Source organism: Eurytemora carolleeae, unplaced genomic scaffold (genome assembly GCF_000591075.1).
Source record: "Eurytemora carolleeae unplaced genomic scaffold, Eaff_2.0 scaffold212, whole genome shotgun sequence".
NCBI classification, from domain to species: Eukaryota; Metazoa; Arthropoda; class Copepoda; order Calanoida; family Temoridae; genus Eurytemora; species Eurytemora carolleeae.
Window position 1 is genome coordinate 124,712 of NW_019396107.1, and position 14,656 is coordinate 139,367.

The 14,656-nt window shown below is 32.0% G+C and overlaps 1 protein-coding gene across 1 annotated transcript in view; it reads left to right on the top strand.

Annotated features, from left to right (window-relative positions):
* LOC111695124 (protein fem-1 homolog C) overlaps positions 1-11,951 on the top strand; it is a 31,885-nt gene extending 19,934 nt beyond the window's left edge. Inside the window, exons 8-19 of the mRNA XM_023464331.1 lie at positions 802-911; positions 2,156-2,218; positions 2,428-2,554; positions 4,097-4,172; positions 4,522-4,649; positions 5,895-6,055; positions 8,239-8,458; positions 8,656-8,725; positions 8,962-9,156; positions 9,968-10,046; positions 10,242-10,315; positions 11,008-11,951. Coding sequence (XP_023320099.1) covers positions 802-911; positions 2,156-2,218; positions 2,428-2,554; positions 4,097-4,172; positions 4,522-4,649; positions 5,895-6,055; positions 8,239-8,458; positions 8,656-8,725; positions 8,962-9,156; positions 9,968-10,046; positions 10,242-10,315; positions 11,008-11,127 — 1,423 coding nt within the window. The 3' untranslated portion in view covers positions 11,128-11,951. The remainder of the gene's footprint in view (positions 1-801; positions 912-2,155; positions 2,219-2,427; positions 2,555-4,096; positions 4,173-4,521; positions 4,650-5,894; positions 6,056-8,238; positions 8,459-8,655; positions 8,726-8,961; positions 9,157-9,967; positions 10,047-10,241; positions 10,316-11,007) is intronic.
* The last annotated feature ends 2,705 nt before the right edge of the window (positions 11,952-14,656 follow it).

Here is a 14,656-nt window from a genome sequence, read left to right on the forward strand (position 1 = left end):
ACATCGTTAAATTGTTCTTGTTTATTTCATCAGAAATCTACATATTTTAACAAAAATATCAAAGGAAAAGAATACAATAGGTTCAAGTAACCAATGAACATCGAAGCAAGTTGCAACATTTATAATTTCTATCTCAGAAATTTTTTATTTTTGGGCCCACATCTCGCAATGCGCGTAGAACTCTATTTGTGCGAAAATTTTCCGGGTGGTTCAATGGGGAAAATTATAGGCAGAGGTATGCCGAATATCTTGCTATTTATTTTATATCGCAAAGGTTAGCCATTACCTAAATAAAGTTTGACATTATTCTCATTGGTTCGAATATTCCAACATGATATAATCATTACCAATGAGAATAATATCAAACTTTATTTAGGTAAGGGCTAACCTTTGCGATATAAAATAAATTTTGTTGTTTTAATGGACCAGTCCATTATCTTCAGATATCAAAACAATTTTAGGAACAGACGTTTTTCTCACAAGCTAATATTGCGCTGGGAAACACGTTTTTTGTGTCGATTAAAGATAAATAATTCCTGTAATTGCCGGTGTGTAGGCAATTCAATAATCAAAATCCATTGAAGTGCTACCTACATTTTTAAATTTGCATTTTTCATTTTGTTCCAAAAGCTTAAGGAAACATTTTTGAATACTATATGGACATAAAAATTGTGGCTATGTGAGGTCACAAATTGTGGCTATGTGAGGTCACACTTCGAATTTGATCTTATTTGGTTTATTAGTTTCGATGTTTATTAAATTAAATATTTACCCGATTACTAACCTGTTGTTGTCCTGTAGGAAGTCTGTGAAGGGGAACACCGCCCTGCACGACTGTGCTGAGAGTGGAAGCCTAGAGATAATGAAATTGTTAATACAGTCGGGAGCCAGAATAGATGTGGATGCTTACGGTGAGATTCTAACAAACATGTTCCAACATTTTTTATTGCCCCGCACTGTAAACTAGACAGTCGGAGAAGGTCAAAGTTATGCGACACTACTAGTTCAACTTTTTGAACTTGCAGCGCCTTTAGTTTTCATTTTACGCAGTGCGTATGAGAAAAGCAAGTTTATCCGGTTTAACTATTAAAGTCGAACTTGGTAAAATTTTAGAAAATTTTCACAAACGACAAATTTTTTTCCCTAAAAAATAAATCTGAATCATTGCTTTGATAAATAGTTCTTTTGTTCATCCTGTTTATTTTATTCTACTTAGTCTGATGCAAAATCTCCATTATCAATCCTTTATCTCCAAATTGTGTTTTCCTTATAAAATAGTAAATGTATTTTGTAATGTTCTATTTTTTTAGTTTAACAATATTAGTTCGACATTCTGTCTCTTTATTCTACTAGACTTGTGTCATTTTCTAACTGATGATAAATGATAAATGATAATGACAATAAAAATGAAAAATACAAATTATGAAGATTGTAATTGATACGTTTCTATCTACCTGTTTAATTAATTGATGGGGTTTCCCATAAAATTAAATAATAATAATAATAATGATAGTCAAAGTAATAGTAATAGTAATAGTAATATTAATAGTAATAGTAATAGTAATAGAAATATTAATAGAAATATTAATAGTAATAGTAATAGTAATAGTAACAGTAACGGTAACAGTAACAGTAGTATAGGCTATAGGCAACATATATATGAATGTCGTGTTTTATTATATAGATAACTAGCTGGAGGGAACGGCGTTGCCCGTGGGGGAAATAAATTATAAGAAATATTGAATGAAAAAAATCAATGAGTGTCTGCAAAAAATTTCAGTTCAATCGGTCCAGCCGTTTGGCCGGCTATAGGCAATATATATATATGAATGTTTTTTTTTTTATTTATATAATAATGATAATAATGATCTGAAAATAAAACTGAAAATTAAAAGGAAATGATCAAGATTATAATAAAAATCAGGATAATGATAATTAATATAATAAAAACAAAGATAATGATGATTATAATTAAAATGATAAAAACAAAGATGATGATGATAATTATAACGATAGTTATTATGATAAAAGCAAAGATAATTAAGATGATAATTGTTTTGATAATTATAATGATAAAACAAAGATGATGATGATGAAAATTATAATGATAAAAACAAATATGATGATAATGATAATGATAATTTTATTATTTCAGGAATGACACCTCTTCTTGCAGCCAGTGTTACTGGACATCTGCATATAGTGGAACATTTAACAGGTTATATAGATAGATAGATGGATAGATAGATGGATAGATAGTTTGATAAATGGATAGAAAGATACATGATGGATAGATAGATTAATAAAGTTGCATGGATTAATAAGAAAAGGTGTGAGAGAACTTGCATTTAAGATGACTCCTTTTAAGATTTAAAAACCATAAAACCACATAAAAATATCTAAAACTATAATAAATTCACATTTCAGGACAAAGAGATATGGTAGGTAAACAGGAGAGGATTGATGCTCTTGAGCTGCTTGGAGCTACTTTTGTTGATAAAAAGAGAGATATGCTGGGAGCTCTTACACTCTGGAAAAGAGCAATGGAAGAGAGGTGAAGAAAACAAATAATTAAAGCAAGATTAAACCAGTCCTCTATCACTGCAAACCATGTCGTGCACGCTCTCACGCAGAAATCGAGTAGTATTTTGCCAATTATTCGGTTTGAACTTAAAATTTACAAATAGGCTTCAAAAAAGTATAAATATAAATTTCAGAATTGTCTAGATTTCTGTACTTGATTGTGACGTATAAGGTTTCTAAGAAATATTTTTGTATCCTTAAGAAACAGAACAAACTATAGTTAGGTCTTCATACCCTGCCCTGGAATACTTCGATCTTTGTTAACCAAAATATGTTCCCTCTCCTCCTTCTCTTTAGTTCTAATCTTTCTGAAAATTATAGAAAATATTATTTCCCGCACCTCTTTTAAAATTAATAGTTTTCCCAAACAAAGAAACATCTTTGCTACCTAATGGTGTAAACCTCTTAAAATATCTAGTTGGAAATTTCATAGGTCTACGACACTGTGTTGCAAAGATATAGAGATTAGAAAATCTGAGGAAAAGTACACACTCTCCTTAATTTTCATTTTCAAAAAAATTATTTAGTCATGTGTAAGTGATAGAAAAATTTTATCAAATGCGGTTTTTTCGTAAGAAAGGATATGTTTAATGTTTATTTATGATGATTATAAGAATAAAGGTACCAGGACCATATATTTTGGTTATTTACTAAAACGTGTATGGTTCGCTACGTTTTATACGGCTTCCCTTGATCACATTTTCAACAACTTGGCAATGATAACCATAGTTTTGTAACTGACCTGTATTGATCTTCAAGTTTTGTACCAAAAGTTGGTTAAATCTGGCAGTCAGATTCTGTCACGGAATGGCATCATTAGTTTTGAGGATCTAGGTTAATAAGGATCAAACTGGAGAGGGTTCAGGGGGGTTGGATAGTTTTTACAAGTAGAAAAGGAATTCATGACTTTTTTTCTAGGTAACGCAGAAAAATTAAAATTTGTTTTATTTTTCAGAACTCCGTTTTTTAAGAAGACTTTCCAAATTAAAAATGACTTAATGAAATTATTTCTCTTATTGTTTATACTTCATAGAACATTTATTGCTTTCTCACAAATAAATAAAACATAAGATCTTTCATGCTGCCTGTTAAATTTTTTTTCTGATGAAACTTTTCCTTATTCCCCCCCCCCCCTCTTTTGGTGGGGTGGAGGGCTACTGTGTTTCTAAAATCTCAATGGGGGGGGGGAGTGGTACTCTTTACATTTACATTTTTTTATTTTTTATTTGTTTTCCTAAAGAAGGAAAATGTGTCTGGTTTCAATTAGTAGGTTTTTCCCCCGTGGAGATTCTGTTACTGAATATACCTTCTTAACAAGTATTTTGGATTTATTGGCTAATTTTTTTATTCTTGATCACTTCATCACTAATCTATTAATTTTTTTACTGATCGATTGATTGATTCCTTAGTTAATCGATCAATTATGTTTGCGTTTGGATCAATTATTTTTTTCTTATTTTTTTTTCTTATCTTTGATGAATAACCTATCGATTGATTGATTGATTAATGTCAGGTACCTGGATGGAGTCCTAGTTATCCCTAAAGCTCTTGTTTCCTCACCTATCTCTGCTTACGAAAACACATTAGAGGTACTGCATACTGTACACTAAGGGGAGGGGGGGGGGGGGTGAATTATAGTTGTTCTGTCAAAATGTTTAAATTCAACTCAAAAAGACCATGAATCTGAATTTAAAAAACTTTAAAATTATTCTTGCAGATTTCTAACATAAATTTTGAAAGGGAAAAAAGTAAACCTTGGTTATTATGACTTTTTTCTACAACCCACGTGTTTGTCTAAAATCTTAATCAAATATTGATTTTAGATAAACTGTTTGAGATATGTAAACATAGACTTGACACACCTTAATGTTATAAAACCAAGAACATTTTTCAATTTTTAAAAATTTTAAAAATTTTCATTTGTTTTACCTTTCCCAGGTGGAGAGTGTTTCCGCTTTGGAAGAGATAATTTCAGATCCGGATAGTATGCGGATGCAGGCTTTGCTTGTCAGAGAACGGATACTTGGCCCGGCTCATCCGGATACCAGTTACTATATCAGATACAGGTACTTGGCCCGGCTCATCCGGATACTAGCTACTTTATTAGATACAGGTACTTTGCCCACCTCATCCGGATACCAGCTACTATATCAGATACAGGTACTTGGCCCGGCTTAACGGATACTAGCTACTATATCAGATACAGGTACTTGGCCCGGCTTACTGGATACTAGCTACTATATTAGATACAGGTACTTGGCCCGGTTCATCGGATCCTAGCTACTGTATCAGATACTAGAATTCTGTCTGGCTCATTTAATAATCTTTAAATTTGTGGTTTTTTTGGGGGTGCTAGTGAGTATTTTGATGGAAATATATTCCCCTGTTTTCCTTTTCATGTTGGAACTAGAGATGAATCCTATCTTATCATGAATATATTGGTTTTTGAGGTTTAATCTATTTTCAAGTATGGTATTGGCTTCTACTGAATATAGATCTGATGATTCTCTAGGTTTCGTGGACCAAAATCTATTTTTATCTATTTTTCAACAAGGTTTACAGCTAGAGCCAGTGTAAACGGGAATCTTAATGCAAATATATTTTTTTAACCAAGCATAAAAAACATTCTGATTAGAAAACATATCACAAATCTAAATTAAAATCCTATTTATTATAATTCACCTCCCCTCCCTAAAAGTTTGAATGTGTTTAACACCGATACGGTTGGAAATAAGTAAATTATTGAAAAACCATGCGTTCTCTGTAAATGGCACGTTTTCTCTGTAATACCTCGATGAAATTTTAATTTTGGAGGCTTACCTTCTTTTTTGATTATATATTATAAATATCTTTATATTTACGTAATATTTTTAATTCGTCATGATATTTACTTGAGTTTCCTGGCTATATTTATATTTTTAAAAATGATATTTTTGTTGATGTTAAATATTTTAACTTTTAAAGAAAATCCATATTAGTTTAGAATTCTTATCAAGAAATATCTAGCAGTGTATACTTGTTGTTTATGTTTCAAAACTTACATGAACAAAACAGTGACCTTTATCCTTAGGTTTCGTCGTAATATTTGTACACTTTATTGGGGGAAACCTCGTTGGCCCCCCCCCCCCCTAGATTTATTTCTGTATACGCCCTTGGCGGAAATACAATTTCCATCATGTAAAATTATTCTTTCTAAAATTTGCTTAAATCAATTGTAATAAAAAAAATATTTCCCAGCTCAAACATTTTTAAAATTATTTTATCTTTTTATATACAATTTTTTACAATTTTATTACGCCAATTTATTTTAGGGGCGCTGTTTACGCAGATATGGGACACTTTGAACGGTGTATCACCCTCTGGATGTACGCACTAGATATGCAACAGAAGATACTTGAACCTTTATCTCCAATGACGCAGTCATCACTTCTCAGCTTTGCCGAACTTTTTAGCTTCATGATGTCAGAAGGAGGTAGGTTAGAGGGGGGGGGGTAAAGTACACTTTTCTGTCAATTTTTTCTGTCTCCATAGATTTCAATGATTATTATCCTTAACAGAACTGAACCGGTAAATTATGGAGCTAAATATAACTACATATCCTTGATGGAAACTTTTAAATTCAAAACCTTAACTCAATTTGTGAATCAAAAATTAAGTTTGTTATAATCCCGATTTTTGATTGGTTAAGGTTGAAACTTTCCTAGCATCTCATTGGTTGAATCAACCAATGGAGAAAGATGGATTAAGGAGGGGTTTAACAAACAGTTAAGATTAAATTTGAGAGGATGAGAGGACTGAATAAAGATGGTATAATCCTGTTTAAGTGCGAGGTCTGAGTTCAGGTCTATTGTCAAGTGAATAATGTTCTCAAGGTGAAGATACGATTGGGATAATAAACGGGTTCGGGAGTACTCCAGGGTTCAATTCTTCAACCATTAAAGCTTTATAGATTAAATTCGTGTCATAAGCACTACAAACTAAATATAAGGAAAAGGCAAAATTTTTGCAAAATTACTGTACGATTTTGTATTTTGCAAGTTATGATTTTAAGCCTTAACGTTTTAAAAAAGCAAATTTTTTTAGTAGAATATTAAAAATTTCGAACTAAAAAGGGGGGAGGGGGACGGGGAGGAAAAACGTCAAATTGGCTTTCCAATATTTTTGCAAGCGACATTTTTAATATGTATTGTCACATAGTGTAAACCTAGAAAACTGGCATTTTGTCATACAACATATCGTTAACTAAAATGTCGTAGCACCGTCAATTTGGAGAAGAAAGAGAATGGCAATGAAATGTCACTAAGATCTGTATCTGTCTCAAACCAATAAGATAGTATGAAAATAGTTACGACCCTCTAAACATAGATTTTGGGAGAGATTATAAAGACATTTAACCATTGGAGATGCATTATTTAATGGATTGCATTTTTAACACTGACGGGAGATAAGAATAGAACAAACTATTCTGGTTGGACATGATAGAACATACTAGCTTGATGGGACAGGATAGAACAAACTAGCTTGATGGAACAGGATAGAACATACTAGCTTGATGGGACAGGATAGAACATACTAGCTTAATGGAACAGGATAGAATATACTAGCTTGATGGGACAGGATAGAACAAACAAGCTTGATGGGACAGGATAGAACATACTAGCTTGATGGGACAGGATATAACAAACTAGCTTGATGGGACAGGATAGAACATACTAGCTTGATGGAACAGGATAGAACATACTAGCTTGATGGAACAGGATAGAACATACTAGCTTGATGGGACAGGATAGAACAAACTAGCTTGAAGGAACAGGATAGAACATACTAGCTTGATGGGACAGGATAGAACACACTAGCTTGATGGGACATGAAAGTACAAACTAGGTTGGTGGAACAGGATACAACAAACTAGCTTAGTGGAACAGAACAAACAAGCTTGCTGGGACAGCATAGAACAAACTAGTATTGTGAAACAGGACAGAACATACTAAAGCTTGGTGGGACATGAAAGAACAAACTAGCTTAGTGGAACAGAACAAACAAGCTTGCTGGGACAGCATAGAACAAACTAGTATTGTGGAACAGGATAAAACATACTATAGCTTGGTGGGACATGAAAGAACAAACTAGCTTAGTGGAACAGAAAAAAAACAAGCTTGCTGGGACAGCATAGAACAAACTAGTATTGTGGAACAGGATAGAACATACTATAGCTTGGTGGGACATAAAAGAACAAACTAGCTTAGTGGAACAGAACAAACTAGCTTGCTGGGACAGCATAGAACAAACTAGTATTGTGAAACAGGACAGAACATACTAAAGCTTGGTGGGACATGAAAGAACAAACTAGCTTAGTGGAACAGAACAAACTAGCTTGCTGGGACAGCATAGAACAAACTAGCTTGCTGGGACAGCGTAGAACAAAGCGATCAATCAAGAAAAGGGTACAAGAAGGAATAAGAATAGAGTTTCCTGAAGGAACTGTTAATATGATTGAGTCTAAGCACATATGGAAAGTGATGAATCGTCAATTTCTACTTATGTTAGGAGAGATGCAGATATTTTAGATTAAAATTAACAAATAAGATTTAAGTTGATCATATCTCTTTCTTCAGGAAGGAATACATAAAAATCTCTAGAGCTTGAAATTTTTAGGTCGTTCACGGGGTCAGGTACCCTTCGCCAACTTAGCTGGCGGAGGTCGAGAAGGGGCAGCTATTGAACGCGAGGAGGGAGGCGGAAGATCATCACCTCCGCCGGTTAGTTTCTGTGATATTATGACGGTGTTCCAGCGAGCTGTGAGAGAAGTAAAGGCCGGTCAGGTTGCTCTGGAGGGAGGAGAGGGGAAGGGAGGAGATTCTACATATTTTAACAGGTACACAGAACATAAGTTTTATCTGACATCTTTTTTTTAAATTTATCCTTCGAAACTTTTTATCTTCTTTAACTCTTAAATCTGGCTGTAGTTCTCACTGATTAAATTTTAAGTTAAATCCGGATTCTGTATTTCTAAAGAAATGGGGGTCCATTACATTCATTTTGATAAAATGTAATAAAAATTCATTTTTTCAGAACCATTGTCATCTTACTTCACTTGGTTTGCTTATTTACTAAACTGGTTCCTCATTTACCAGACAAACAGGTTAGTTCATTATTTATAATTTGTATTTGTTAGATATTTTTAACAGGATACCCCAACTACAGGGGAAGAAAGTTCTAAAACGTGATTTGGCCCAAATCCAACACTCGAGTGTTAGGATTGGAACATAAGCACGGTTTGGAAATTTCTTCCCTTTACTAGTAAAATCAAAGTTGTTCTTTACGATATTGATGTTTCAATTTATAATCACGTGACAATCTTTATCTTTGTATTTTCAGGTGTTTGAAGTGAAGCAGGCTGTTTACAACTTTGTCAATGTCGGAGCACGTGGTCGCGGTGGCGCCACTGCGCTCCATCTAGCGTGTACAAAAGAAAGCTCTAGTGTGGGCCGGTATCCCATCTGTGTGTTCCCTAGTGTCCCCGCTATCCAGCTACTACTGGAGTGTGGAGCTGACCCAAACGCAATCGATAATGTAATTTTTTCACACCTTTTGAGATTTTTTTTAAAATTTTAGGATAAAAAATTAAGTACAAAGAAATTTATTCCTTGCCACAAACTCTGATGTTCTAATTCCTTTATCTTTGAAACCAGATCATGTAGACCTAAGATATTTAACACTATAAATCATGTTAGATCAATTAACCTAAGTTTGAAATATCAAGGGTTAGCACCATCAGGTTTCAAACTTATAGGAATAGAAAATATGAGTTTGTGGCAAAGACTCAAACCCTTTATTTAATTGTGAAGAATTTATTATTTAGTTCTTTAATTAATAATATTTGAACTAAAGTTGGTGAACTATATATATTAGTTTTATTATTACAAGAGTTTATCGACCCTGTCAACAGGCCTGAAGGTCCATGACTTATAATTTAATTAAAATGTGAACGTTCACTTTTTAAGGGTTGACATTAATTAAATATATTGAGATATTGTTTGCAGAATTATCAAATAGTTTTATAGTTGAAACCAGGGATTTTTTTCTGCCGAATACTACGCTTTTATTGGTTTCACTCTCAGGAAGATGTGGCAAATCTTGTCTCTTTTAATAATGATTAAAATCTACGAACTATCCGTTTAGGTTTAAAGTTTAAATTTAGAATACTGCAGGCAATTTATTTTAGAACTTAGAAGATTAATAGTTTAACTTTGTAAGGTTTTAATTTTAGTTTTTTTACATTTAGATTTTTTCTTTTTAACTTAAAACTGAAATAAATACGTATATGAATAATATATTTTTTACTACTTAAGATTGAATAAAAATATAAAATATGTGTTTTTAGGATGGAAACACCCCCCTACATACTGCTGCAGCTAGTAAACCAGTGAAACAAGTTGTTGTGCAAACCTTACTAGATGCAGGTACACTTATAGATATAGTACATAATCCATTACTATGTACTCTGAACACTGTACAGTTAAAAGTACATGATCGCTATAATTGTAATATTAAACCTGAAATCTGTATTCATTAAATGTACAACATATAAATATTATAATTCTATTGTTATATTTTGTCACATTTCATTTAAACCTTAATAATATTTATATTTGAAGGTGCGCATTTTGACCTTGTCAATTCAGAGGGAAAACCGTTCTTTAATATTATGAAGGGACAACCCCTTCATGAGGTAAAGATTATTTTTATCATTTTTATATATTTTTACCATCTTTAAAAGTCTATTGATGGATGCAGTTGACTATAGACAATTTTTGAATAAAATAAAACTTCAAACTAAGTGTATTGTTTCTTTTAAACGCTGTTTATTGTTGATTAAAAATGCATTTATGTGTAAGTATAAGAAACGCAAATTCAACCAGTTGTATATTAGAAAATCAAAATAGTTTTCTTTTTCTCAATTGCTCTTTAACACGAGGAGTTATAATTAAAAGCATTTCAGATTTTCCTCGTACGTGCAATTTACTTTAGTCTGACTTGAAAGTCAGATTATCTTCTACTACAGTCTTTATCAGTATAAAGTATAATATAAGTATATACAATCAATCAATCAATCAATCAGAGAAGAGGCGTATTCAGGATTCAGTCTAGATTTAATTTTCTAATCCTTTTAATTTTATTAAGATTATGCCGTATACCTTTGATATTCTAAAACTATTATTTTTGCTGGATCTATTATTCAAAGTTTAAAATTGTAAAGGTTTACACGATAAGGTTAAATGATAAAATTGAGTTTGATAAAAATGTTCAGTTCCTTTTGCGTGTTTTTATATTTGTTAAGAGAACATTAGTTTTGATTAAAAAATCTAATATATTCAAACAATTCCAAATAATTTGTGGTAAATAATATTCATGTATTTTTAGATTGCAAACTGTGTGCGCCACACCTCATTGCGCTGTCTCAGTGCGCGTTCTGTGCGCCGACATGAGCTGTCCACCGCCGGTCTTCCGCGCACCCTAGAGCTGTTTGTGGAACAGCACTAGAGCAGCCAGGGGTCGGAGATACATGAGATACACACAGAGACTACCAATGCGCGTCATCATGGCGCGCACGCGCGATCCATTCAGAAACAGTTATGATCGCGCTTAGAGTTTGAAAAATCAGAATATCATGCCAATAACCGTATTGATGAAAGATCAGATTTTGAATTGCACTCTTTGATTGACATCAGCGATCTTTCACAGCGGCCAAAGATATAAAAGTGAGGCGAAGATCCACAAAAAAATCAACAATATTTCACGTACAACGTGGAGGAAAAACATTGATTATCACAGATTGACCAAGAATTCATGATAATTTGTTTAAAACCCTATTGTATTGTAGAACAACAAAATACAAGAAGCATATATAATATATAAAAACATACATATATATATATCATATATCTGTAGATCGAATATATTTTGCATGCACGCTTTAATTTTGAAACAATAATATCCTGACGAGTTATTTTTAAACGAACCCGGTGAATTATAACAATGTTACTATAACAAACTTTTTTTTTGAAAATGTACATTACTGCAATATTTCATTCTTAAAACTTGGTTAAACGTTTTTGTTTTGCTCAATATTTTTACATAGTCTGGATTAGAAATTAAAATCAGGGCATTAACGTCGTCGTTGCTCAAACAGAAACATATCTAAGATCTATTAGTGAACTTCCGTTTAATGTACTAGCTGCCACTTGCAGATGTCCGACATCTTGTTATTCCTTGTGTGGACTGAGGGCAGGTCATGTTCCACGTTCCTGTACGTTGTGTTAAAAATATATATTCTAAACTATTTTGTGAATAAATTTGAAAACTCATGTTTTTTCCTTCGAATTTGAATATGTAAGGATATTTTTAACCGATCTTTTATTTTCCTTCAACGAAGTAATATCTAGCAAGAAAAGTATATTTATTGTTAAATTTTATTGTTATTTTATGTTTTCTTTTACAGATGGTATAAAGAAAAACAAACGAAACCATCTTGTGAACTAATTAAATTAACTTTTTTAATCTTGGATCCCATTCAGGTAATTATGTTTCATCTTTCAAGATTGCAATTTATTACATCGTACAATTTGTAAATACTTGTAAATAGAAAATTTTTTAGTTTGAAAGGAAGCTTGCAGACCCTGTAAACTAAAGTTGATTCACATTTAGTTTACACATTTAGCGAAGACCTAAATGTTAAATAATATTAAAATTTGTTACCTAATTTTCCCGCATTTTGAACGCACAACCCCTCCTTTACCGTGAAAAAGGTTGAAAGTAAGGGTTGGACATTTTTCTTTAAATCTTCTAGGTCTCAGAACCGTTAATATTGAATTCCTAGCTTTTCCTTCTTGGAAAATATATTTTAATTTTAAGATTCGTGAAAAATGTCATTAAAAATTACTAAATACAAAATTTGGTAAAATCCTTATTTATTACTTCAAATATATAACATTGTACTCAAGATTACCACAATACTGATATTTAGGGTTAAATCACAGTTGCACTGAACCAAACATATGTTTGACAAAAGTGTTACTTATCAATTTATTAAGAAAATGCGACACAATTAAAAACTAGTGATTATTCTTGGAAATGATTCAACTGAATATTCTAGGTTGTGAGGTATTTTAAACTAATATTCTAGGTTGTGAGGTATTTTAAACTAATATTCTAGGTTGGGAGGTATTTTAAACTAATATTCTAGGTTGGGAGGTATTTTAAACTAATATTCTAGGTTGGAAAGTATTAAAAAACTAATATTCCAGGTTGGGAAGTGATTAGCCTAAATCTAGGTTTAAACTGTGTATTCTAAATTCTAAATTCTAAGTAGTTAAAGCTGATTATTTTAGGGTAGTGAGTGGTTTAACTGTAAATTATATATTTAATTTTGTCTTCCTTCAACGTTAAAAAATGAATGTTGTAAAAATAGTAAAAATGGATTTTTCCTCAATAAAGACACAAATCTAATTGGAGCTGAAATTTATTAGTCCTGTTCTTACTTTCTTTTATTCTTTTCTAAATTGGTCTTTCTCCTAAACTTTTTTCCTTGCCACTTCTTCCATAATCATTTCTATTGCTTATCAAATGTGTGTCATCTTTTAATGAACCATGGCAATTATTGTTTTCCTTTTTAAAATTTTTATTTCGTCTTCAGCAACAGTTACCGCCACTCTATTATAGAGAAGCCAATTTTCTCAAGATCCATTTTCTGCCGGGTGGTTTCTGGTTCTTTTACCATTAACTGGCATTGATTTTAATCCAACTTTGGGAATTTTTTATTTTCCATTCTGAGAATATGTCCTATGGGCGTTGTCTTCTTTTTTTACTCACCCTAAATATAAATACAGCATAGATAAACACAGTACAGTACTGTTAACAATAAGGTTGGCAAACATTTGGGAATTAGAAAATTAAGAGTTTGAGAACGGTGTATACAGGACAGGAAGAGACTAAATAAATGTGGAATAGGTAGACGACTGTTAGTCTCAAATTATGGTTTTAAATAGTCCAGTGAACTTAATACACATCAATTGTGCAGTGTTAACAGACCCCATAATTAATAAATAAAAAGGTACAACTATTTGCTTTATAAATACATCAAATACACAAAATTGTTGCTTTAAAATGTATAGTCTTCCAATTCCATCTCAGTTTTCTCGTTCTCACCATGTATCTATACTCGCTTGTCTGACTGTTTGTATCCAATAAACGTCTAAACATCCGAACCGATCGGGTCCAAGTTTTTTATGGACCAGGGATTATCGAATTTTCAAAAAAAAATTAATCTGCGCAACTTTTTGTTTTATTTTGTTTTACAATGCACGCGAAGAGAGCATGTTCACTATTGAAATAGATGATGGGGGATGGGCACGAAGCGGCCTAAAAGTTTAGTACTGTATTTATTATATAATATATATTTAAGTTTTAAAAAATAACTGAAATTATGTTCTTTTTAAACAAATCTTGGAAATCAGGACTTATAATCTTTTATATATGAAAAAAACATTTAAATTGTAATTATGATATGATAAAAGACGATTTTCATGTTGTCACTCAAACCCCATGAGCAATAAGACCTTTATTGAGAAAGTAGAGGTAAATGGAGAAAAGTATGAAAATGGGTGAAAGGATAAACCCTGAATGTCAAAAATGGAAAAGTAGCGGATAAAACAGGAATAAAAGTTATCATGAACAGGATGGAAAAGATAAAACAGTAATGAAAGAAATGAAACAGGAATGCAAGTTAAAATAAACAGAATGTAAAAGATAAACAGGAATGAAAGTAGTGAACACGGTGCAATTAAGATTAAACAGAAATGAAATTAATGAAAAGGATATGAAAGATGAAACAGCAAAGTAATGAAAGTAATGAACAGAATGTAAAAGATTAAACAGAAATGAAAGTAGTGTACAGGGTGCAACTAAGATTAAACAGAAATGAAAGTAATGAACAGGATATGAAAGATGAAACAGCACAGCAATGAAAGTAATGAACAGAATGGAAAAGATGAAACAGGAATGAAAGTAATGA